The sequence below is a fragment of the Corvus moneduloides genome, chromosome 10, assembly GCF_009650955.1.
Source record: "Corvus moneduloides isolate bCorMon1 chromosome 10, bCorMon1.pri, whole genome shotgun sequence".
NCBI lineage: Eukaryota > Metazoa > Chordata > Aves > Passeriformes > Corvidae > Corvus > Corvus moneduloides.
This window is the reverse complement of record NC_045485.1, coordinates 21,048,918-21,075,482: the sequence shown is the minus strand read 5'-3', so window position 1 is coordinate 21,075,482 and position 26,565 is coordinate 21,048,918. Positions and strand designations below refer to the sequence as shown.

Sequence of the window (26,565 nt, the reverse complement as noted above, 5' to 3'; positions counted from 1 at the left end):
GTTACTGAACAGGAACATGCTACAGTCACAAATGGATATTTTTATTTTTTTCTCTCTCAAGTAACAGCCTACACAAAGAACAGGAACATACCTGAGCGAGAGTTGTGTCACTACATGCTTTCCTGGCATCCTGAAACAAAACAATGAAACAAGTTGAATTGGAAAGGCAACACTGAGCATCAGCTGAGAAGGACTAAAGGAAAAGTAACTCTTGAGCTAAATTTCAACACACTCAAAGCCACACACCAACACCAACTGACATGCCAATATTCCTTTTGTCACCCTAATCTGTTTTATTGTTCAAGGAATCTAAAAAGCAATGGCACACAAGGGGTAGTGGAGGAAGAGGGACTTAGGAAGGGCCATGCCCCAGCAGCCTTTGAATCTCCCTTTCTACAGACTATGGGATTCAAAGGCATTTGGAGCTGTTCTGAAGTCCCAATGCCTACCCTTTTCCCTGTATTCCTTCCCTGGGGTGGATGTGCTTGCTCAGGGTGTGCTGAGCACAAGGGAAGAACTGATCCACCTGAAAAAGCAACCACATATTACACAGGGTTAGCAAGCTCTGTGCCACACAAGGCTCTTGCACAAATTAACTTCCTTGCTGGTTGGGAGAGGCAGGGTGAAAATCAACAGGCAGGATCCAGGGAGCAGGACAGACAGCAGGATCACCAAAGCTTGAAGTGATGATGTACTTGATACAAATGGGAGGGAAAAAAATGGCCCAGTAACACCCTCACCCATTTCATGGAATGGGTGGTGCTCAGATCTCCACACTCCATGGTTTTCTCCTTATCTCAGACTCTGGACACAGGACTTGTTTCCTGCATATGATTCAACCTGACCTAGAAAACAGACTTGGCTTTCATTTGCATAATCAAGAGTTCCAGACTAAACCTCTGACACAGGTGAGCTTCACTGAGCCTCACCTGCAACACTCTGATTGTGCAAGACCTGGTTTTAGTCACAGCTGTGACTGCAGCGCTCTCCTGCAGCTCAGGCCCCATCTGCAGAAACAGCCCTCTGGTCAGCAACTCCTTCTGAGAAACACGGTTTAAACTGCCTTAAAATTAGACAGGAACCGTGCAGCACAAGTTAAACGTGGTTTAAACTTGCTTAAAATTAGACAGGAACTGAGCAGCATAAGTTGAAGTTAAAACTACCAACAGCTGTACTGAAAGATCAAGCACAGAACCCTCTCAAGTCCTGGCAATTTCTCCAACTTGTGCTACCACTGAAGCAGGCACTCAACAGTGATGGTGCCTCTTCAGCAGCACTTCGTGTTCAGTCTGTGTAGGAATGGCAAGGTCCCCTTTGAGAGCAGGAACAGAAATATTTGCTCTCACATTTTGGAGCTGCCTCAACGCACGCATTCAGGACAAGATCTTCAATTTTCTTCCAAGCTCTTGCTTGAGAGTTACTTGACATTGCAACTTTAACATTTTTTAAGTGCATGTTTATTTTGCCCACCCTTTGTAGCTCTCCTCCCAAAAAGCAAGCCTGAGAGTGGATTAAGTCATCTCAACTTATTTTTATAATGTCTGAACTGTAGAAATATTTATAAAATGTTGACGTCTGGAATCAGGAGGGGTTTAAAATACCAGAGCAGCAAATCCCTTAGAACTCACGACTTATTTCATCCACAGGAAGAAGCACACTGGATTTTAAATGACTATTTGTTTGATTTTCCTGAAATACTTGAAGATGTTCAACATAAAATGAATTCTGAATGCAGTCTGAATGAAACAAAGCCTCTTCCCTCTTTAAGAGCAAGCTCTTAGCAACTCCTATATTTGAGGCTGTCTAATATTTGCCATACAACTGGCAAAATTGCAGGAAAAGGAGAGTTTCAACAGGCTATTAGGTTATTTTAATTCTTACATTGAAACTGTATTTCTACATATGCACCATCAAAACAGAATCATTATTGTCAGAACATAAAAAAGCTCCTCTATGTAACTGCAGATTTTTCTCAGTTCATGCTGCAGACAATGCAAAATTTTTGAGAAAAATCTAACTGCTTGATTAGTGTGCAGGCCCCAGACTTTCCTAGCACACACTTCAGATTGCAGTTTTTTCCCCAAACTACATGTATTTTTTTAATACAGTGTGTTACTTGTCCAAAATGTTCGAATGACACTGTGCCAAGTAAGCAACACTTCTAAAAATCATTATCCTCAATTTCAGTTCTCACAGTGAGGACACACATATCACATGGGAACTTCATCACAGACCGAACTAGGAATTAACTTTAACCATCAAGTCATCTGACAGATATCTGACAATTCATTGTTCAGTGTTCCAACTTCCTGCACTAAAAGTTCCTGCAGGCTGATGCTGTACATTGTCCGTGCACAGACCAGAGCTTCGGCTGCAGTAACTGCATGGGGAGACACAGGTACCCACATCACCTAGATACTGCAAAAATAAAATTAAGAGTCATGAAACACTTCTAAAATATTGCAGGCTGAAGTCCATTGGGGAATCAAAAGCTCTGCATTGCGGTTTCTACACCTTAGGAAGCCGTTAGGGACAATCTTATCTGGACTTCACGTCTAGGCACAAAGCTGATTTTTTGGGATTATATTGTTAGAGGAAACAATCAGACAAAACCCAAGAGTTGTCAACAACTAAGACAGCAAAATGCTAGCTATACATAAAACATCAAATGCTGTTAGTGACCTCATCTCTTTTTAGGACTGCATCAAAATAATTCCTGAAAATTACCAGCGCAGTAGATCTTCTCAACACTTAAAACTCCTGTTTTTCAGATCCTGGATCTATCTTCTCACCCATCCCAAACAAACAGAAAATGTACAATGATTTAATAAGCAAGGTAAGTAGTCATCTCTACAAATATGAAATTTAATTATTTGGTCAGAAGTTTCATGGACATTAAGTCATATGGGGCATTTTTAATTGCCTAACTATCTGAAGTTAGAATTAAGCACAAGGTATCCAAGCCTGCACTCAGATCCCAAGAAGCAATCACCAGTTGCCACTGCTGAGCCAGGGGACTCCAAAGGCAATATAACCATGGTTACTCAGCTACATCTGACAGATCCAGTTACAAGTTTGGGTGGTCAAGTAAAAAGGAAATGTTAGATCGACCTAAAGCCACAAAATGGAGTCATTAACAAAGGGCCAATCAGATTTTTATGCTCCAAAATTTAAAAAAGAAGCAAACATTCCTGCAGCACAGTGTAGCCCTCTAATGTGCCTAGTAGCTCTTTCTTCACACAATTTTGCATGAAACCAGACTCACTGATTACCAAGACTGAACAAAGACTTAATTGGCTCCCCTGGACATAACATAATGACAAAGTCTTTACACAGCATGCAGAGAAAGAACTGAAAGATTGTGTACCCCTTTTAGCACTGCAGTTCTGTAACAAAGCTTAACTTGGGAAAAAAAAAAAAAAAAAAAGAAGTTTTTTAAGCTAAAAATGATTTGTATCCGCTACAGAGCTGGTGAAAGGGGCACCCAGTGCCACAGCACCGCCTGATCCCCACACTGTCTTTCCACAGTGTATTAAGTGAGAACAGGACACAGAGCTCTCCTTGGATGGCACTGAATGAGCAGCATTTGCCCCCAGCACAAGTCCTGACACATGAAGAGTGTTCAGCACATGGCTGACACCACCAAGCAGCCTCACACCTCACAGGAGACACCACAGAACAACTGCTGCCAGCAGATGCCATGCTAAAAAAAGCTTGTGTGCATGCAACATATTCCAAGAAACCTGTACTGTTCACTGATAGGAATGTCTGCAAATAAGGCATTCCCATATAAATCAGATTTATGAACGCTTCATGCTTTGAAAATGTTGATGAAAAATAAACAGACTTTGAAGATCCTTATTATACTTTACTGAAAACTGCATCACTGAAACAAACGCATGTTGCAAAAGATTCCTGGAAAACTGACTTTGGGCATGACAGCTCATACTCGGCTTATCTTCGCTGAGTAAATACAACAAAAAAATAGCATGTATGGGGGCATCAGCATTTAATAAAAATTAAGCCAAGAAACAGTGCTTGTTGAAAATGACATCCACCCTGGAAGGCGCTCTCACACTCCCTGCTTTGACCTCAGTCTTCTCAGGGGTCACTTTTAGCCCAGGACCAAGCCTTTCTAAGACCCTTAAGCCCAACTTGACATGCCTAGGTTCTAGAAGTTTGCTGCTCCCTTCTGTTTTTAAAAACCCAGAACATAAAACTTGTAGAAACACATACAACCCTAGCACCAAAACTCAGCAAACTTCAACAGGAAATAAAACATTTTGTTCAACAAATATTACAAATTTACTTCATTATACCAATGGCTTTTCTGATTTTTAACCAAATATTCTGAAAATATTTCAAGTTCTGCACAAGTGAAACAGGAACAACTGATAGATCTTTACAGTTTATTCCCTTAAAGGAGGAACTTTATCATGGAAAACAAGCAATTCACAATTCTTACTCTGATTTGGTTTCGCAGCTGCTCTGCCTCCTGCCGCAACTGCTCCAGCTCACTCATCTTCTTCAGCCTCTATTTCTCACACTCCACTGGTGAAGAAAACCTGCCAATAAGAGGGAAGAAAGAGATACTGAAAGTTATTTTTCTTCTCTTTAAAAAACAGAACAAAAAACCTGAGAACCTGAGTATATATATGTTTTTATTCTTTCAGAAAGGCTTCCAAATAGACATTCCCTTTAGTATACCGTGCTAATGAATTTGGCAAAACCTAAGTGATTTCAATTCCTGAATTACCACGAAAAGCAGAATTAAGTAAAGTCTGTTTTGAATATAAAAGCAACTGTCAACAGAACCACCCACTGTACTTTATAAACCTGTTTTGTAGCAGCTCCCTCCTGCTACCCTGCCCAGAAATCTCAGTCTGTGCCCCAGGATGGCAACACAGAGCAGAGGCTGTAGGTCCCCCCAGTATTTACAGGCACCTTGCACAGGACATCCGGGGGCAGACTTGGTTTCAATTAAAGATGAAATTTTTTAATCCTAGACTACTTCAGATTTTCTCCACCTTTTTCTCATATTTTTCTCAGGGAAGGCACAATGATCCTGTCATTTCAAAAGCACCCACGAAGTGAGAAAGGACAGCAAAGACCAAACCATCCCTAAAAGCATCCTTGTGTTGATACAGCCCTCAGCTTCCTAAAGCAGTTGTCATCTGAACAAGGACTCAAAGCAAACTTAATAAAAAGATCAATTAACAGTAAGACTGCATGAAGGCACACCTTCAGGTTAGTCATTTTTTTTTTCAAATCAGATTTTTGCATCTGATTTTTTCAGTGTGTTGAACAAAGTTTCCTCAGATCAATTTTCAATTTTTTTATCCCCAGCATAGCAGTGCAGCCAAACACCACTAGAGACCTCTTAAGCCTATTCACACACATGGAGATTTCAATATCCTTGCAATGAAAGCAACATCAGCAAGTAAATTGCTCACAAACAAGCCAGGCACTTATTTGTAATTTTTTCATGACAGAAAAAGCACACCAGAAAAGTGATGATTGTGGTCCCATGACATTATCTAAAAAGCCAAAACACTTCTAGCTTATAGCAGAAGACAGACTACTACTCACAAAATAAAAATTGAGGAAGGAAGGAAAACAAGCAGGAAGAACCTATTCAAAACGTTAGTCTATGCTTCCTATTTAGTCCACTGAAAAATGGCCAAAAAACAGAGGAAAAAAGGTCACAGTTTGTCTGGTTGTAGACCTCTAGGGAAACCCTTTTCTTTGGTCTGGCTACTGGTTCTCTGCAGTTCAGTAGTGATGTGCTCTAAAAGACTGACTGGAAAGCTTTCTTCCATCTGTAAAATATGACACTCTAAAGGAGTGAGAAGCTTTGGTTCAAAGCAATTTGTAATACAATAATCATCTTTGGACTAACAATGTATACAAGTGTTTGAGAGCTACAAAGTTTATTGCTGCTCAAGAAGAAAACGATCTTCACTAATTATCCATCTACTTCCTTTCAATCTCAACCTCTGTGCTACCCACAGGTATCACTTCAAGTCCATTTCAGAAGCAGCTCACAAACATACACACTTAAGTTGGATCATCTCCAAATCAAAATACATCCCCATCAGTAAGAGGGATGGTGACTCAGCTCTTAACTAGTATTTCCAGCTATGTGTAAGCAAACTGGGAGGTTCACACCTTTCCCTTCCTTAAACCTGTGCTCTGTTCACTACAAAGATGTTGTAATTCATATGGGAATTCTCTAGGAGACTACTCCATTTCCTACTGTGTTCCTTGTTCTGAAGCCCAGATTATTTAACACTGCTTAATGCACAGCAGGCATAACATACAAGTCATCAACACTGGTGTCCAATTTTAAAAACTAAGCATTAAAAACATGACTTTAGCACACACATTAATCACATACCTTTATAGGCTATCAACTTTAATTACAACCTTAACACCTTTAATGGGGATATCTCCATGAAATACAGCCTCACTTTCAGTTCTGACAGTGTCAAATTAACCTTTTCAGTATGATTTTCCTTTTTTATTCCAGAACCTACTCAAAGGTAACACAGACAGAACAATGGTCTCAAAGGTCTAAAGCCAGCCAGCCATGCTGTCTGCCAATGTTCGGTAGTCTTGTGTGCTATTTTTAACAGGAGATAAAGATTCCTAGCAGAGAAGTTGATGTATCTCTAATTTTGTGAGAAGGGAAGTCAGCTTCTGCCCTGTGATGTGCCACACACTTCAGTGCTCTCTAGACAGTCACTTCAAATTCTCACAGAGAACTACTGATCATAAAGAAAGTGAAATTACTCACAACTGGAAGCACGCATGGCCAGTCACAAGCACCCAAAGTTAGGGCATTTTTCTGTTCATAGGTAAAGCTGTGAGCAGATTTGAGAATGAGCTGTAGCATTGCACTGGCATTCAAAGATCATCAATGACCATTCTGCACATAAAGTTAATCTTAATTAATGTCACTCCTATCAGCACTGTTCACCCACTAATGCCATTTCTGTACCAAGCTGCACCAGCAGCTACACAGCTGTTAAACTTCACAGTTTTAAATCGTGTTACACTTCTCCAAGTTCCTACATGGACAAACTCCAGAAGCCTTCTCACTCACCCACATGTATTTAGTTTAAAAATAATTCTGAAGTGAATAAAAGGACAATGATCCTTCATATTTTTGAAAGAAACATTTTTTAGTAGTGGAAAAGCCCTAGCAGCACCAGCATGTTCTAAATCTGCAAAGCCTTAAGCATCACTGCTCAGTAAAAATGTGTCAGTGGTCCAAGGTCAAGCTATACCTCAATGAGCAGAACTGCCTTCAAACCAGCACACGCTTCCACAAAATCCAGGGTCACTTTAGAACTGGATCACTATAGCTTTAAGCATTGAATTCCTTTCCAGTACACAGCATTTGAACAGCAAACTCTGAAATATTAAGCTGTGTATAAACACCAAGATACTACAGTAAACAAACTAAGTGCAGTTCAACTATTAAATTGAAGTGTATCCAACAGTGTTGCACTGCCTGGCAGCAGCTCCCAAGGCAAAGGCCTGTGTGTTCAGATCATCATCCACCACTAAGTATCTAGCAGAACTGGGAGAAAGATGCTTCCACTTGGGATTTTTACTTTTTTTCCAAGCACTGTTTTCATGTGCCCACAGGAAGTTACAGAAATTGAGTGGGTAGGGAAGGAAGCTCTACAGATGCATTTCCAGATTCACACTAACTCCACAAGCAGCATCTCTGAACTCCTGTCAAACTCCTGTGGGTGCATCTTAGTGATGTCACCAGACTCACGGCAGCAACACAGGAAGATAAGCACATGCTTGGAAGCTTGGAACCCGTGGATGCATCTGTGTCTGTTTTAGTACTTCTGATGCTACAGCAGTATGGTTAAAGAGAAGTAGCTTTGTGCAAAGACCATTACCCAGGTTAGATTTACTTGCTGTAATACTGTTTCTAAGCCTATCAGTGAGGTGACCAGTGAAGCACAGAAGAACACAGAAATGAGATGCTTGGCAGCACTGGCAAAGCAGAGGCTGCATCCTACAAACCTGTCCTCAGTGCAGAGAAGACACCACCACAACCTTGAAGTGTGCTACCATGCATCAGGTAAACAACTCTGGTTTTATCAGATTAAATGCCAGGACTGCTTTGGCAGGGCTTACAAGGATTGCCAAGAACAGAGGTGCTCTCTGTTCTTGCAGATTTTTCCTCATACAAATTACTGAAAACCTCAGTGGATTCAACACCAACCCATACTAGGTTACAAAGAACACACAATGCCTGCTCACTTTCCCCTCCAAGATCAAAACACTACAGCCAGCAAGGAGCGCAGCTTCACAGCCCAGGAAAATCTTTCTTCCAAACATGAATTTCCTCAGGAGCCCAGCTGTACCATGCTCAGCCATATACACAGCAAATCCATCAGCTCTTGCACCTGTATGGGCAGAAAGAGTGTGTGAGGATTCCTCCTGCATCTCAGGAGACTGGGGTAACATGATGCCTACTTCCCTGACTTAGATGTATTTTTAATAATGTTGAATCAGAAAAAAATATTTTTGAGTTCACTCAGATGCAGAATACTTGTAGTATCTGCTTTTCAGCATTCAGAGGTGGCACCTTTGATGAAAGAGGTCAGATGCTTCTCTTCAAACGCAACTCATGATGTGCACCATGCACTATGAACAATTTCACCTGCTGAGGCCTCGAGGGGAAAAGCAACAGGACAAAGAAGAACTTTTCAGTACCTTTGGTAGCCGAGGGTGTGCCACTGCAAGACACCCAAAGCAGAAGGAAATGGGGTCAAAGATACAAGATGCTTCCATCAGCAGCAACAGCACAGGGAGCTCACTGTGCGTGTTGACTTTGTGTAGCCAGGGAGGCACATCCTTGCCCTCCGTCATTTGTAGGCTGAACTGCACTTCACTGCAATTTCTCCTCAGTGGACTTGTACAAGTGAATTTACTGATACCAAAATAAAGTGCCTCCCAAGGCAAAATAATTAACTAAGTCAGATTCCACAGTATATCTAGTACCAAGAAAGCCACGGGCAGGCTTGAGTGCTCCACAGATAAATCACTCCTTACACTACTCCTGATTTAGTAGCAACATCATTTGCTAAGGGTTTAATTCTTCATTATACAGGCAGGCAGTGATAAATTATCCCAGGGTCTTGTCTCCAAAGTACTCTCTCTGCAACCTGTGGACTCAAAACTTTGTGGCTGGAAAAACACCCTTTTCTCTGCAAGAGTTACTAGAGATGTGTAAATATGCCCCTCCCCACAACAAAGCATTGCTATTTTCGTGGCAAATATATAGAGATTAAAGGGACCGCAGAAAGAACAGTCTGCTTGACTGGATTCTTAAGAGCTATCACCCAGAGAATTATTTAGGTAAAAATTTCATTTTGTGTCAAAAAATCAGTCCTTTAGAACGGAAATAAGTGCTTATCAACACTTGCCAACTTCAAGTCTTCAATTCCTATGCAGCAAGATCTCAAAGTGATCAACAGACAGCTGGAGAAAGGAGGTTCCATGGCTTTCATATGATCATCCCTCCTAGTGATCACACAGGTGGCTAAATGTAAGGAATGCTAACCATAGCACTTTACTAAATATAGGGGAAAGACACCAAGAAATACTCCAACTCTCTCAAGGGAGATACACTGGTAACTCACAGACACTCAGGCTGTGGACAATGGGTTCTGGCTCTGAAGCTGAGCCCTGCCAGCACACACAGACCAACACTTTACACATACAGGATGTGCCAGAGAAGATTTTGATAAAACATTTCTTCATTTAGGGACACTAACAAGACTTTGGCAGCTTTGCCCAGCCATTTATGTCTCCCCAAAGCGATGAATAGAGAAGAATAGAGAGAGGTTTTATTTCTTACAGCCTGAAGAGAATGGATTCAACATAGTCAAAATCTACAAACTTGGACATGGTGGTCAAAGCCTTACGTCAAGTGAAATCTCTGCCTGCACAACAGTCATTTAAAGTGCATAAATGCTGTGCTGCAGTTACATACCTTCATATAGAAAAGGTATTTCAGCTGGAATTTTACATAATGTATTTCCTATGGTAGAGCTGTTTGAGAACCACACATACACTCAGCTCTCCACTGAGGAAAATTAAACATTTAATGGCTTTTTTTACTATACCTTGGCCCTATGCTGCCTCTCCTTTGTTTCTCAGAGACCTTTCCAGCTATCCATTCTCCCAAGCCTTCTTTGTTCTGACCTGTAGCAGTACAGCATCAATAAACAAAGACAACAAAGCAAGGAGCTTTTATCGTGGTCAACTAATACTTGAATCCCAGGAGAATAATGCTGGTTTAAGTTGAAATAACAGTATCTAAGGGCTGTAATTGCCCCATTATGTACCTTGGTCTTTCTCTCTCCTCTCAAACCTCTTCAGTCCATCTCCAGCTCTTCTTTATCTCTAATGTATACTTTTGAGGAGTGCAGTAACTGCAGAACATCTACCACACATCAGTTAAGTAAGAGAATAATGGTTATTCCCTCAAAAAATGGTTACCACTTAGAAAATAAGACTGGAAATCCTAACTGAATCTTTTCCTTAAGATTTTAAAATGTTCATTTTGTCAGAAGTAATTAATTGCCACTCTGATTTCCGATCCCCAGGCAGATGTAAAGGAGAGTTCTCCCATGCTCAGGGCTTCTGGTCTCCCCAAGAAGAAAACAGGAAGCAGCCTGGGTGTGACCCCACTCGCTGAGGTCAGTGCTATTGTTGCACTTCTGCACATTTTGGAAGTGTTTTAAAGTGATATGTCTCCATTATAGCTTTGGTACAAAAACAGGAAATAATCAACCAACGCCTCTCAAGAGGAAGGGTATGAGCAGAACTTACTTGAACACCCATTCCTCTAAGAGATACCATCCCCAGTTTTAAGGGACCGATGAACGTGTGTGCTCAAAACTGCATGGACAGGTGGGAAGGAGACATCACAAGAAAGGCTGAAGCAAACCTCCAATGAGTGGGATTCAAGACTTGCCTCTAGGTGTGCCCACATGCCCTGAGCAGTTACATCAGGGACACAACCCCACCCACCAACAGGGTGGCACACGCAGTTTCAAGGCAACAATACTGCTCCTTCCTCCCTTCGCCAAAACACCTCAGACCTACTCATCATAAAGAACAGAAATATGTGCCATTTTACACACACATACACACTCAGCCGGGGATTTTTAATAGGACTTTGAAATAAAGCCTGCCACATCAAAACACTTCTATTTACCACAGTAACTACTTGGAGTTATGAAGAGAATATAAACCTCTGTGTTCACCTTCAGACTTGAGCACTGTAAACATCACCCTTGAGTGTTCTTCAGCCACAGAGGGGAGCAGAGGAAGCAGCAGCTCGAGCATGTCCTGCGGTGCTGCCGCATCTCAAAGCCATCACTCGGCTCACAGAGAATGAACCCACACAGGCCAGGCTGGAACTGGGTCATCTTCAAGATCCCCTTCCAGCCCAAACCACTCTGTGATCCCACAGGGACCAGCCCCAACACACCAGGGCACAGCCCACGTTGGGTTTGGTGACTGGTTTCATTGCGGTTTCCATGGAGGACAAACAGACCAACAAACACTGACCTTGTTGACAGCAGTAACACAACAGACAAAGGAAATCGGTTTACAAATTAAAGTGAAGTGATTCTTAAGTTTACTAGTGAAAAAACAAATCACTGACTTTAGACTGTTACCCTTCGTTTGGCTGACAGCTCATGAGACTGGTGTCTTAAGCTCGGAGATAAGAGAGTTTATTTCTAAGACCTAGCTAAAGTCTAAGCCAAGTACATTCATAAAACACATACAGAAAGGCCTTACTCTTCTTAGCCCACACACACTAGAGTCTAGAAAAAAAGCCTCAAGAAATTCAGTGTTAAGCATAAGGCTGAGAAAAGCACAGGAAGGAAGGAATTTTTTAAAGTCATAAATATTTCACAGTCCAACAGTGATTTTTCCAAAATTAACATTCTTGCATCTTATACTCATTATGTTCATTTCCAGGTCAAAATGTTTTGGTACATAAGCACAGATTTATTTTTATCACATACCCTGCAAACAGAACCTAATGTAAAATTCAAATTACCTTGTCTTTAGTGACTATAATAATGATTCCCCAGTAAAAACTTGGTTCACCAACCCTGGGACACTCCATCACTGAACAAATTATTATTGGTTTTGCAATTCAAAACATGTAAGAAATGGCAAGAAAGATCTTAATGAAGCAGAAAGATATAACCCTAAGTAAGAAGACAGAAATGGTTCCAGTCCAATTTCTTCCTTGGGGACAGACAGGTGGACACACATACGGAATAAGCTGAGGGCTTTTGTCTCTTCAAATACCCAGCCATACCCAGAAGCTATTCTAACATTTTACTAGGAAAAGTGTACTGCAGAATGACAATTCAAAGTCATTTTGAAAGACCCTCATTTACATTTAAGTCCATCTCTAAGCAAGTTTGACTTTGGTTTTTTTTTAAGGGGCTAATGCATTGGTATTTACTGAAGTGGCATCATGTAAGGCCAAGCAGCGCTATGCATATAAAATCTGGTCTAGCACCTACAGGCACAAAAGATTACTGAAGCAGCCTCCTGTTATCTGAGAGCAAGCAGACTGCACAGTGTGCATAAAAAGCACCAAGTGCACAGAAAATTTCAGGTTTAAAGTCAGCGGAGAAGATACACATTAAGAGAAACTATAGTGTCTACAGGAAAAGTACCTACATTCAGCTCAGATGACTGTTCACTCAACTGCACTAATTCCTGGCTGACAGTTTCTGAAAGTGGAGCATTCTCACAGTGTTGAGGAGCAGAAAGCCCAGCAGTACCAGTTACACACACACACACTGCATCCTTTCAAATGCACCATCAGCTCGGGAGAAGCCATGCATTCGATGTATACATGGTCCCCAGCACCCTGCCCTCCTCCCCATCCAGCACCACATGCACTCCCTTGGTACCGGAGTCACAGCGAGGCATTATGTCCTGCACATCCCCACACAGCTGAGCACAGCTTACAGCTGCACCCTTTCACAAGAAAACAAGGCAATATAAACATTTGTGCTTTTTTTAATACCAATTATCCAAAGGTCAGATAAAACTACTGCCCTCAGGTCTAATTTTAATTTTGCTTTTGGTTCACAATGCATTTCTGGTCAATTACTTGTGATTTGAAGCCACAAAAATTAAGTTCTCTTCCAGACTAGAGTTCAGACTACTTTAGTAGGCTTTTCTAAAAAAAAAAATCGGGGTTTTTTCTGAGATTCACATTTATGAGATGCATATACTTTAAAAAAATCTATTCAAAACCTCACACTACAGAACGATCAGCAATCCAATGCTGGACAGTAAAAACCCTATGTACTGTTTTTCATCCCTACTAATGCAAGTATGGGATTAAGAGTACATGGCCTATGTAGCTACTTCTGGTACCACTTGTGATGAGGCTAATATATCCAATCTATACTCCTTGGAATTGCTTCTGATGTTTCTCAAGCAGTAATGCCCGTTTTCAGACAGTCGCTTATTAAAGAGGACACTACATCCAATATCTAAGAAAGAAGTTACGTTAAGGAAATCAGTAGCACTGTGTAACTGTCTCCACTGTTGGAGGGTTCTCAAAATAAAGGCTTTGTACAAGTAATTTTTAACTGGCCAGAAGTCAGAAATTACCTATCTGCCTGGAAAGAAAATGGCCCTAGATAAAGTTTCCAACAGAAGAGGATAAAAGAGAAACAAACTGCTGCTGCAAAGAAGTACAATATTCCCACCTGTAGCCGTCTTCCACCAAATATAATTTTTTTATATGAAAACTTTTTTAGGAACACATGATGCTCTCTAGGTTATAAATAGCAGAATTCCCCTGTGGAGACAAAGCCTGAGGTTATAGACAGGAATAATCAGTAATGGCCAGGAGAGAGCCCATGGCTGCACAACCTGCTTTGCTCAAGGGTCTTCCAATCCACTGGAACTTCTGTTCCTGTAAATGCTCCCTACATGTCTCAGTCACAGTGAGCCAGGACAGCAGCTCAGCTAAATCCCTGTCTGTTCTAGCCCTCACCACAGAGAGGACACTGCTCTTGGAAATCTTTTGGGTTTAATGTTTGAGATATGCATTCCACCATTTGAGTTCTCCTCAGCAGTGGTGACTGACAGATTTGTAAAAATGGCTAAAGATTCTTCAGCTCCTGCTTCCAGAAGCTGCAAGCAAAGCACGGGGATGCCTGACTCAATGAGAAGGCAAACACAGCCTCAGCTCTGAAACTGCAGCAATTTAACTGTTTGCTAAGGTTGTTGGCCTTTCAGCTCTCATCCTGTCACAGTTACCAAAGCCCTCCGATTCAGGGTCATGAGGTTTCTGTAGAGATTGAGAACAGAGAATTCCTCAAGCTCGTGAAGCAGCACCGCCAGGAAAAGTCAACTTTCTTCACCCCTTTTCAAAGTGCATGTTTAGCTTTTGATGCCCATCTATCTGCATTTGTAAGAAAGTAACAGATGAGCAGGACAAAAAAAGCCTTAATGACTTCCCATCTCCAGCTACCTGACCTTCCAAATTAGCTGCTTTTTCCTAAAGGTGGGCAACTGCAGTGAAGCGCTCACATCATTAAATACTCATTTACAGGACATTTACTTTGGACTAGTATCTTATTTTTATTCTTCTGTATAAAAATAAATAAATAATCCAGCTCCCTCTTCTGGGATGCTTCCCAGACAAAAGAGGAGTTTCCCCTTTTCTGGTGCACATCTGAGAAATTAAAGTTGTGTTTGTAGCACCAAAACCATAGTTTTACTTCTGGGCCACCTCATTCTCCATACTTTCAATTAGTTTTGTACTTAGACACCTTGTATTAAAACTACTTGAAAAAGCAATGAAGAAGTTTCTTGTCCAACAAGTGTCAGTCAGTGAGACTGAAAACAGGCATCCACTGTCCTACAAAAAGCTGTAACACCTCCCTGTGGACCACTACTCTTCTCCCCTGAGATGTCAGGAGCACCCAACCCCCCTGCTATGTCCTTCCTACCCTACCATTCAATGGAAGGAAAATGGTACTAACGTCATGATTAATTTCTTGAAATTCTAGGGCATCTGGACTTAATGCTGTCATGGAAACTTTGCTGTGCTACTTTTTTAACTCTGCCTAATGTTGAGATTACAACAGAACTTGATCAGATCTTCCCATCAGCACCACGCACAAGCAAAGGGCTCCAGTCTGCCTTCTCAACAGCAACACAAGATAAAACCATGGTCCTAAACCTAACTCAAATTTTTCTGGGGAAGGGGGAGAAAGCTTTTATAGAATTTAACTAGCTACGCCCTAGTGTACTCCAATTTACTTATTTTTAGTACCGTAACATTACATTGCACTGTCAAAATCTTAAAGTCAAATCATCAAAACTGATCAAAATCACTAGGTACACACTAAATTTAGTGTGTGAAATCAGATTTTGACAAGCATAACATCTATACGTGGAATCTGAATACTTCTTTCAGCTCAGTAACAACTAAGCTCAACTCAAATCAAGAATCTGCAAGAAGAAAAATGTCTTCCTTTTCCAAACTAGGAATAAAACTGGTTTACATGAACGATCACCTAAAGCAATCAATTATGACACAAGGGGTAGCCAGAAAAATACTGAGATAAAATATTTATTTTAAAGAGAGCAATTTTAAATATCACATTTCAACAACAGATTGTAAATGACCATCTTTAATTTTAATGCAAGATTTCAAATGCACACAAATACCACACTAATTGCATTTCAATATATAAACAAACTTACACAAGTGCAATTTATCTTAGAAACAGTTACTACACTAAAAGATAGATATATATATATAGGGCAGGAAAAACATATACAAAAAATAATCCAACAAGATTAAATCATCAAGTTATTCTGAAACTGCCTGGATGCTCTGTGCTAGACTAGATGCTGACCACCTGAATTAATACCTGCATGATGAAAACAAACCAGGCAGGTCCAAGAGTTCCCACTGCTGATTGCAATGAGGTGACTTGTTCTTGTAAAGCTGCCAATCCAGTCACTGAGAGCAGCTCCAAGAGTTTCAATCTCATTTAAGAAGCACATTCAATCCTGGGATTGATTTGATGATTTCATTTTGTCCCCCTCCCCACCCCATTTGAAAATTAAAACCCTATAAAATAATTTTAATCTTAACATTACTCAGCTTTTTTAATGTTGCAAAACACCGGGATTCACAATGACTCAAACATTTGGCTTACACTGAAAATCCATATGATTAATATTTGTCTGAGATCTAACGTAAGGAGGAGGAAAATAGTTCATGCAAATTGTCAAGCCTGTTTTGCCAAAAACAGCTAACTTTATGTAATAGGTGGGACTTGAGAGTGCCTTCTGCTCTACAATACAATCAGGCACTTTCATCTTCCCCTTCTTTCCAGTTTAAGCCCTTTGAGAAGGCAAGAGATTGCAAGAGTTACAGTAAGTGAATCAAAATTTGGCTTAGTGCATGTCAGCATTTCACAAACTTTTGGGAGCTGAGACATCTTAAAGGAAATGAAACTGTCTTCAATGAACTGCATGCATTACTATTTGCCAGCCAGTGTCCCTCTATACTTGCATTAATTCTGGTTTTTATAAACCCTCAGCCCAGCTCTCACTGCGGCACTGCTCCACAGTAACTACAGCGACTCACAATGATCAGCACATCGAGTATCACTGGTGGCATCCAAGCTGACATTCACTCAAAGCATTCACAAGTTCCCCTCTTGCTCTTCTGTTTCAGACTCTCTGCAAAGACAATTCTGTTGTTCAAACACTGCTAAAGACATGACCCCAAGCCTGAACAGTGCCATCCTTTTACTTAAAGCTGCAGCTTTGTCCAGCCCTGCCTCCTGTTATCCAGAAAGCTCCATGAAGCCTTCTGCACTGGTGTCAGGTACCAAACCACAGCCTCAAGAGAACAGCACACATTCTGTGTTTTTCAGGAGCATTTGCTTTAGTTCTGTTTCAGATCTTTCATGTAAATTCTATTACAAAACTCTGGGTTGCAAAACACAGAAGTTTCATACAAGAACGAAACAATAACAACTAAATTTAATTACACACTTCAGAAGATGAACTAAGTGACAGGTCTGCATCCAATTAGAGAGGAGAAAAATTTTGGTGGAACTTAAAAAATATTTTCTTGATTAGCAATACTATGCATACTTTCTAAACAGCCGGTTCCAGGCACTTGGGAGCTGCATTAATCTGAGCATTGATATTTCCAGACAGTATTAAGTACAAAACACAATCACTGTATTATCACTGTCCCGAAGTATTTACATTCCAGGACCATGCACTGCACGTCAAGCACAGAGATTCTGAATTTCTAACTACTTTGATAAGACATTTCAAAGTGACTTCCGAGACATAAAAATACATAAATTACTGCCTTCGGTAACAAAACAGTCATAAATTAAAGACTTGCAGAAAAGAGAGATCACTTCTCTATATACTGTGGGGATTTATTTATAGCTCTTATTCACCTTCAGAATCTTGTATTTATAAATTTTGTGCCTTTTTTTTAAAGTTCCATAGTGGTCCAGGAGAGAAATACTCAGTTCTGTATTCAAAAATATTTTTTCCAAGATTTTCTAGTGAGGTTTTTAAATCCCACATTTTTCTTTAGAAAATGGAAAATTAGAATAGCTGGACAAAGTAAACACTAGATGTATTAATTCTCAAGTAAGCAACATGATACAGTTGAAACTTTATTATCCAACATAACACATTACATTTGTAGCCAGAAATTTTTTTACTTAAGATTTAAATGACCTGAGCAATTAATCAAGACCAACTTTCCAAGCACTCAGGAAACGGCTGAAGTACAGATAGAGCAGCAGCTATTTGCTGTAACACTTTAACAATACAGAAGAGAGAAAAAGACACCTCTGTAACCTGAAACTCAATTTTTTTTATGATTAAGAGACGAAAGGTGTTAGTATATACTATTATAACCTTAGCTCTCAGCCTATTAAATCTGTATAACCCATCTACCTTATTCACTGTAAGAACTGCTCATTTTAGAGAAATAATAATTCAAACTATAGTTTGCCATAGTAGACACACAGCAAGACATATCCATATATTTACAATCTCCCTCATTTCCCTAGCCCCCTTCTTCCCAGATAACATCAGTCTGTTCTTTGGAAGCACTAATTAACTTCACCACAGCTATCGTGCTTGAGAATCACAAACAAACACTGCAAAAAAACACTGAAGATTCCCATCCCATTAAGAGACTTCCAGGACAGTGTGCGCTTGTCATGTGGTTTGTTTCATCTTAATTTGTTGATACAGTTATTATTCCTGTTAGCATGGCTTCAGACTTCCCCCAGCTCTAACCAGCGATTACATCTCCTATAGCTGACACTTCATTGTCAGGTTAGTTAGACCATCTTTTACATCACTTCCCATATTTCTAACAGAAATCAGGAAGCAGCTTCAGGTTTTCCTCTGAACACTCCCATGACTTTGCAGACTCATGTCCCCGCTACTCCCACAGGAACCGTTTTCATCTCTCCCAGCGCTTTCACAGCGGGTTTTAGAGGCTGGTACCTGTCTCCTCTCTCTGCACCATTTTCTCATTCTTTCCCCTTCCCTTCCCAGTACTCTCCACCCAGCAGAGAGCAACTACTCCTTTGTTTCTTCAGAAACTGATTACACCTAATTAAATTAAGGACCTTTTTCCTCAGCTCATACTTAGCCTTTAGACTTACCCTGCTTCTATTTCAGAACTGAAAACCATCCTGGAAAATCATGTACTTTCCAAGCTACAATAACCAGTCTAATAAAAGACAACATTCTCAACTGTGTAATTAACAGGAGGGAACAGATCAGAGGCTTATTTTGAATTAGTTCAGATAATATTACAGCATAAACTAAACTTGTCTACCACATCTATAGCTGTTAGCAATTTGGATTGTTTTTCACAATTTCCAACAGAAATCAAATTAAAAATTAGAGGACGTGATAACCTCAGCAACAAGTGCAAAAATAAAAAAGCAGACTCAAAAAAATAAAATAAATCTGGATGGGAAAACCAGCAATACCTACAAAATATGACACGAAAAGCACCTAATGACTTTGCACTTTTCCTAAAGACGGGGAGCACCTTCCGATTCACCTTTGCCACAACAGTCACGCAAGGCATGCAAGTCACAGCCCCTCGCCACAAAGCCGACATATGGAATGCTGAAACCCAAACGAGGGTTGGGCTGCTCTAGCCAGGTACGCAACCGAGAGCCGGAGCTTCCGCAGCTGTTCCCCAAGCCCAGGAGCCGCCTGTTGCTGCCCGCTGTACAGACCTGGACCCCAAGCGCCGGTCCAGCTGATGCTGCTGGGGTGGCCGGAGCGCTCTGCACGCCCCGCGCTCCGGCCGGCACGGCGCACCCCGGGCTGCCCCTGACGACCCCCAGCAGCTCCTTCCCCGGCCACAGGGACCCCGCGGCGCCCCGCATCCCCGCCGGACCGGACCCGGCAGCACCGGGGGTCTCTGCCCGCGCCCCGCCCGCTCCTCGCCTCCCAGCCCAGGGTACCGAGCCTCTCCCTCCCTTCCGCAGCCCCTCGTCTCCGGCACCACCTCGGGGAACCCTCCGCGGCCCTGCCCCGGCCCCTCCCTTCCCCGCGGAGCCCGGGCGTTGTGCCCGCGCCGTGCCAGCGCTCCGGGGCGGGCGGGACAGCACCGGGTGATGCCGCCCGCCCACCCCGCCTCTCCCGGCGGACCCCGGGACCGCGCCCTTGTCCCGCGGCTGCCCCGGCCCCTCTCCCGCGGAGGTCTCCTTACCGGGGGCTTCACTTGCCGGGGTCTCAAGGCGCTGGGGCCGCTGCCGGCGGCGCCGCCCGAGCACTGCCTCCCCCCCTCCCCCCGCCGGCGCTGCGGTGGTGCCGCCCATGCCCCCCCCCCCCCCTCCAGCGCCGCGGATGGGGCCGCCCAAGGGGCGGGGCGGGCGCGGCGCTCCCGGGCGGCCCCGCGGGGGCAGCGCCGGACGCGGCACCGGGACCTCCCCGGGACCGGCGAGCCCGAGCCCGCCCCGCTGGGGCCGAGCCCGCCCCAGGGCTCCGAGGCCCGGGCGGAAAGCGCGCTGGAGCTGCCCGCCCGCCCGCAGCCCCGCGGGAGCGGCCGGCGCTGCCGCCCCGCCGGGAAGCGCGGCCCGTGGCCCCACGCGGCCCCGCCCGGCCGAGGCTCCCCGGCCCCGGCGCGGTGAGCGGAGCCGCGGGGGGACCGGGCACCGCCCTGGGGCGGCCGCGCGGAGCCGCGGGGAACGGGCAGAGCCCGGCCGCGGGGGCATGCCCCGGGCGGAGGTACCTGCGGTGTCCGGGCGGCCGCGGAGCGCGGTGTCACCGAGCCGCCGCCATGGCGCTGCTGGGGCGGGAGCGGCTCCGCCCCGCCCGCATGGACCGGACAACGTGACGGGCCGTTGCCATGGCAGCGCCGCGTGACGTCAGAGCGCTCACGGGGCCACGCCCCCTGCGGGCGGCGCTTCTGTCACCCCGCGTGTGACAACCGTGAGAGAGCGGAGCCGCGCGGGGCACACGGGGGACACGGGGGACACGGGGCCTGTGCGCGACAGCCCTGGGTGGTGGTGGGACCCCAGGGCATGGGGACCCAAAGGATGTGGAGACCCAGAGATTTCACCTGAAGTTAAGATCCCTGGGGATGGGGACTTGGGGGTGGGGACACTGGGGGGCATCAGTGACACGGAGATGGGGGTCCAGGGAGCGGGACATGGGTGATGGGGACCTGTGGGGACGAAGGGTGAGAATGGGGTTGTGGAGGTGGGATGTGGGGACCCCGTGGAGCCAAGGGGAGCACTGCCTTCCATGGAGCCTTCGACTTCCCGAGCACCCACAGGGCAGGCGGCCCCTCTCCTGCCCCCAGTATTCCATGGCTGATGCTCCGCTGGAGCGGCCTGGGGAGGGAGCTGGGGGGGCTCAGCCTGGGGAAAAGTAGGCTCAGGGGGGACCTGATCGCTCTCTGCAACTCCCTGACAGGAGGGTGCAGCTGGGTGGGGTCAGGCTCTGCTCCCAGGGAACCGGCGGTCGGATGAGAGTACACAGTCTCAAGCCACGGGATGTTTAGGTTGGACATTAGAAGGAATTTCTTCAAAGAAAGGGATTGGAATGGATTGCCCAGCGAGGTCGTGGAGTCACTATCCCTGGAGGTGTTTAAGGAAAGACTAGAAGCAGCACTCGGTGCCATGGTCTGGTTGACACGGTGGTGTTCAGTCACAGGTTGGACTTGATGATTCTGAGGTCTTTCCAAACCTAACTGATTCTGTGATCAATTAAAGTCCTATATCCCCCTCAGCACGCAGCAGGGTGTGGTGCTTCTCTTTGGTTAGTAGCGAGAACTGACTCCGCTGAACTTTGCAGATCAGTAATGCGGGGGGAAAAAAAGTGAAGTGTTGAATGGGTACTCAAATCCTGTGTATTCCTCACAAAGCTGCAATCCCACATCCCATAATGGTGCAGCCCTCCTTACAACGGCATGTGGAAAGCAGACAGACCACGGGAGGCTGACTGCCAGGGGGTTGTCAGTTGTGTTGTGGATCTGTCTGGCCATTCCACAGCTGATGCTCCTATTGCAATCAAATTGCCAAACTACAACCACAGCCAACAAGTGACCTGGGAACATATGGGATAGGTGATTTGTGGGATGCTCTGGCCACACCTCGGAGTTTCTCCTGCTCCACTGACCCTGATGCCACAGGGACACCTCTGCAGAAGTCAGAGCCTCAGCACAGTCAGCCTAAGGCAGCCCTGCTCAGCCCTCCAGCACCAACCATGGGACTCTTAGCGTCATCCATCTTGTTAGCACGGGTCTGACACACCCTCAGCAACACACACTGTCAAATTTTTGCAAAATATTTTACATGAGTATCATAACTTCTGTGAGTAAAGCAATCTTTGAGCTATTAGCATGTTACTGATAAAGGGCTCAGTAATAATGACAGCACATGCTGGAGCATACAATCCATACTGCAATGAAACAGCTCATTGCTTACCCTAAATCAGTCTTTAAAAAAGTGCACATCCCCTAACTGATTCAAGCCAATTATTTTAATGGCTCTGTCCTGGTTGCAAAGTCTGTGTTGTGCTTCCCTGCATTGCAATACATCTGTCTTCTGTTTATCCAAAGGACAGATGCCATTTAGCAATGTGTTTACTTTGCATTTAACGAGTGATCACACAGCAAAAATCAACAAGGGGTGGGTTTGATTTTGTTGGACCACACTTGAGGAAAATACACTTGCCTCAGAGTCACCGTATCACCATATAAGTAACTTAAATTTTTATAAAGGGGAGAAACTGGCACAAGGATAGTTCTCCCTTAAAATATGCTTGTTCTCTTACATTTTTCCTAGTACAATCTCTAGATCCCTGAATAGTGATTACTGACAAGATACCATCCCAGAATGAGCACACCATTTCTCATCTGTTTTCAAACAACTCTGGAAAGTAACAGGCAGCAAGGAAAGCCCTAGAAAAGTTCAGATGGTATTTGGGTAGTTACATATTATTCAATTATCAGGTTTTGTCCTTCCAGTGCTAATTAAAACATTTAAAATTACATAATTTATCCTTATGACTCATTTGGGAGACGGGGAAGATTTCAGTTGCAGGCTGTGAAAATGAAGCACACAGGACAGGATTCTCCACAGGGGAACTCATCCTGCAGGGGTGGCATTGCTGTTGCTGTGGTGGTCCAAGGCAAACAGGAATATCTTGTCCTGGACCAACCAATACGGATAACAGAAACTGCCCCTCCTTATAAAACTCATCTCACCCACTGTGTAGTCAGTTTAGTCATTTATTAGATGATGTTACAAATTCCTAATGAAATAGAAATCCCCAGTTCTCCTGCTGGCAGCGTTTTACCACCAGCTTTTATCCAGTTCTGCTTCTGATCACTGGTTTCACATGCCAAACCCCACTCTGCAAAAGCAGAGTTACCCCTAATGGAGCCATTCTTATGCCAGTTCTGCAATATGCTTTGTATTATTTTAGAATTTATATAAGGAATCAATTTGTTCTGCAGTGAAAGAGAAATCTTGGGACACAGTGCCAGGTTAGTTTTTAAAATCAATACCCAGATCAGTTTCTCTAACATGTTCCCTTTGAATTATGAGCTACTATAGCCAACGCAGCAACTTTGGTTTCTGATAGATTAAATGCTACTGGAGGCCTATGGTGCTTGGATTCCTGCCCGGTGAGTCTGAAACACCTCCAAAGGGAAGGCAGAGGAAGAGAACCTGTTTGGAGATTGTGCTGATTCAGCTGTAACTGAAAACCTCAGCCAGGACTGCTCCAGCAGCACCCTAAACACCCTTTGGATGGAAATTTGTGAAACACCGTGCTAGAACAGTGAACGGGTATGAGGAAGCAATGAGACATTTTCTAAAAAACTTCCCAGTCTTGGCAGGGCTGAGGCCAAAAGGCACAAAGATGGACAGGGACACGTATAATCTAAATGACTAAAAATACCACCAGAGTCTCTGCATGTCTTTTCTTGGTTCCAGAGAAAGGCAGGGTTCACTGTCAGCCTGGTACTTTCCAGGGCTACCAGAAAGCCCCCACATTTCATTAGCCCATTATCTAATTGCTTCCCAAAACACTTCATTCAAATAAATGAAGGAGTCATGTTTGCTCAGGAGACAAGACAAAGGAAAAAAAAAAAATTCCCAACCCATATCTAAGAGACATAGATCCAGAGGGAATCCCCTGCACTGGTGTGACTGAATCACACAACCCCTTTGACTGACTTCAGGAAAACAAAAGAAAAATAAATTGCTCATTCAGACTTCAGAATTAATTTATTGAAGGAGCAATCCACTTCCTCGACACCTCTACAGTGACAAGGCTGGTTTCCTTTCAGGGTTGTTTGTGTCACTGGTTAAATCAGGCCACCCCACAGCTGGACCATTACTTTTTGCTTTGTCTTCATTCTTTGTTAATGTCTGACAGCTCTTCTGCCACTGCAGTCTGCAGCTCTTCAGGTGAGATGTGCTAATCTACATCTCTTTTCCCTCACTTTGCATCTTTTTTTCCAGATCTAGGAACTAAAATGGCACTTAACCCCTTATTAATAAGTGAGCAATCTCACTTCGTTTTATTCAAGCCTTATGGAGAGCACGAGACTTAAAAGCTCACTTAATTTACTGATTTAATTACTCTGTTAAGCAAGATTACACATATTATCTTTATATTCTATATATACATGATGGAAAACATATCCCCCTTCAGATATCCCTTCCTCAGTTCATTCCTAAATATGACAGCAAAGGTTTTACTGCTTTACCTTCAATCTCCTGGTTTTACTCTCACTGGAGTCTAACATTCACTCCTTCCTTCCTTCCCGACCCCTCTGTTCGTTCAGGGCACAGCTGGAGTGTGACAGATCCTCTCCTGTCACTCTGTCAGTGGCTCTGCTGATGTAGGGTGGCCTCTCACAGCACCAGGGAGTGGTGATCTCTCTGCACACCAGGTGATGCTCCACATGAAAAGCATCTGAGGTGGCAGTTCAGTTCACATTGTGGCCATGTCTCTCTAGAATTCCCAGAAGGAATGTGTAAGGCACCTGCACTGGCTGCTCACCACCAGCTCTGGTCCATGGATCGCTGTTTAACGGGCAGGTGGAGGGAAACGTCCTTGCTGTGTGTCCCCGTGCTACCAAGAAACAGGGAACCTCAATTTCTAGGGCTGACAATCCAGCAGATCCTCTTCTATCCTCATGCTAATTCTCTAATATTTAATTCAAATAAAAAAATTAAGGAAAAATAATATAAGTACAAACCAAAATAATGACAGTGGATGCCAGTGTATTTACTTGTTAAGGTCCAGTAAAATAACTGATGAAGCTACACAGTTGGATCATTGTGCAGCTACAGGTGACTCATCCTTTCAAGAGAACTGAGCAATCACTAAACACTATTTAAATAGAAGAAAGGGGAGTGGGCATATATGGATAGATGCTTTACGTGCAGCCTATATATATGCATGTATTTCTGAATATATTAATATTTCTTTCAGATAAAATGATGAAGGATACTCGTGGAACTGCTGAAAGTGCTCATTGTAAAAGAACAGCGGCAGAAATCAAAGGGGCTGAAAAAGCCATTTGATCTGTAGTGTTCCCTTCTAAGATCAGTTTGACACTGGCATCAGTCGTGGGCTTCATGTGCTCACTGTAATTTGCAGGGTATTTCACTGATGTAATTTGCAGGGTATTTCACCGGTGTCTGAGATGACTCGGTGAGGCAAAGGCAAAGCTCATCCCAGTCACGGTGCTTCTGCACGTTCTCTGCTGCTGCAGCCCAGCCCACTGGCAAGGCTGGCACTTGAGGGCTGAGGAAACTCCACAGTGTGTTTTAGAAATCCTCTTATTCCTTCTGTAGGGGGAGAGGAGTAAGCAAGCAGAGGAAAGGGAATCTGCATTTTAAACCTACACAGAAAAATGTAAGAGTCTGCCTACAAATGCCAGACTCAGGGAAAGAAGCCTCACATCAGCTGTACTCTGGCAGCACCTTTGCTTGCCCTGGCCCGGGAGAAGGCTCCTTTCTACCATGGGTGTGGGTGTGGCATTGTAATAGACACTTCCATAAAGTGCTGTCCGCTCAAATGTCACAATGTTGGCTTTCTGCCCCATTTTCAGCTGCAGAGAACAGCAGATGGGAGGGGCAGAAACAACGAAGATCCCTTTTTAACTCTCAGTTTGAAAAATTTCCCAGTCCTTTTCAGCCAAGTAGCTCTTCTCCCACCGATTCTGAGCATGGCATTTTCTACATCCTGCTTTGGAAATTACGTTTACTTTACCATATACCAAACCTCATCCTAACCCCCCAGAATTTTACGGTGTGTGCAGTAGGGAGCAAACAAGGACTAATGTGATCACTTTCTGTGAGTTTTCAGTTACTTCCTCAACAAATGAAGAGCATAATGGACATTAACATTGTGTGCCAGGTATAAAGTGGAATGAGTAGAGGCAAAAGAGAAAATTAATAGTCATGAAAGGAGCTTAACAAAGCATTCAGTAACTGACATGTGTAGTGAAAGTGTGGAATTAGGAAGAGAGGAATATTAAAGAAGTACTATTTTGTTCAGTCTGTTCAGAAATTGTTTGGCCTTTTCATGAACAAGACAGGAAGCCAACTGAATAAGCATGATCAGGTCCATTAATTACCTTTAGAAATTCTTACAGATACAAGCCACTTACTAATCACAACAAAACCAAACTGCTTTTCACATTTTTAATGAAAGATTCTCGCATTCCACTGCTACCCAATCTTAGGAAATCGCAGGTGTAATATTTTTCAGTACGTGTATTCACACAGTGCCACCCACAAGCACATTCACATCTGAAGCCCTGCTGCACATAACCTCAACACGGTCCCCTTGAGCACAGTTCCTGGCAGCTTCCTGCAGGCTGCAGAACACCAAGCTCCCAGGTGCCGCTGGAAAATGCTTCAGTGAAGATCAGTAAAATGAAACAAGAATTTAACTCTGTGTTGCAGTTGC

At 43.6% G+C, this 26,565-nt stretch overlaps 1 protein-coding gene across 3 annotated transcripts in view; it reads right to left on the bottom strand.

Annotated features, from left to right (window-relative positions):
- Positions 1 to 26,565, bottom strand: part of GNB4 (G protein subunit beta 4) — a 59,774-nt gene that overhangs the window by 10,219 nt on the left and 22,990 nt on the right. Inside the window, exons 1-3 of one of the 3 annotated variants that reach the window (XM_032119360.1) lie at positions 20,357 to 20,461; positions 4,466 to 4,565; positions 92 to 130 (exon numbers count right to left, since the gene is read on the bottom strand). In XM_032119360.1, the coding sequence (XP_031975251.1) occupies positions 92 to 130; positions 4,466 to 4,522 (96 nt within the window). In that variant the 5' untranslated portion in view covers positions 4,523 to 4,565; positions 20,357 to 20,461. Of the gene's footprint in view, positions 1 to 91; positions 131 to 4,465; positions 4,566 to 19,834; positions 19,907 to 20,356; positions 20,462 to 26,565 lie in introns of those variants that run through there. The other 2 variants (XM_032119361.1, XM_032119363.1) reach the window with 2 other exon arrangements.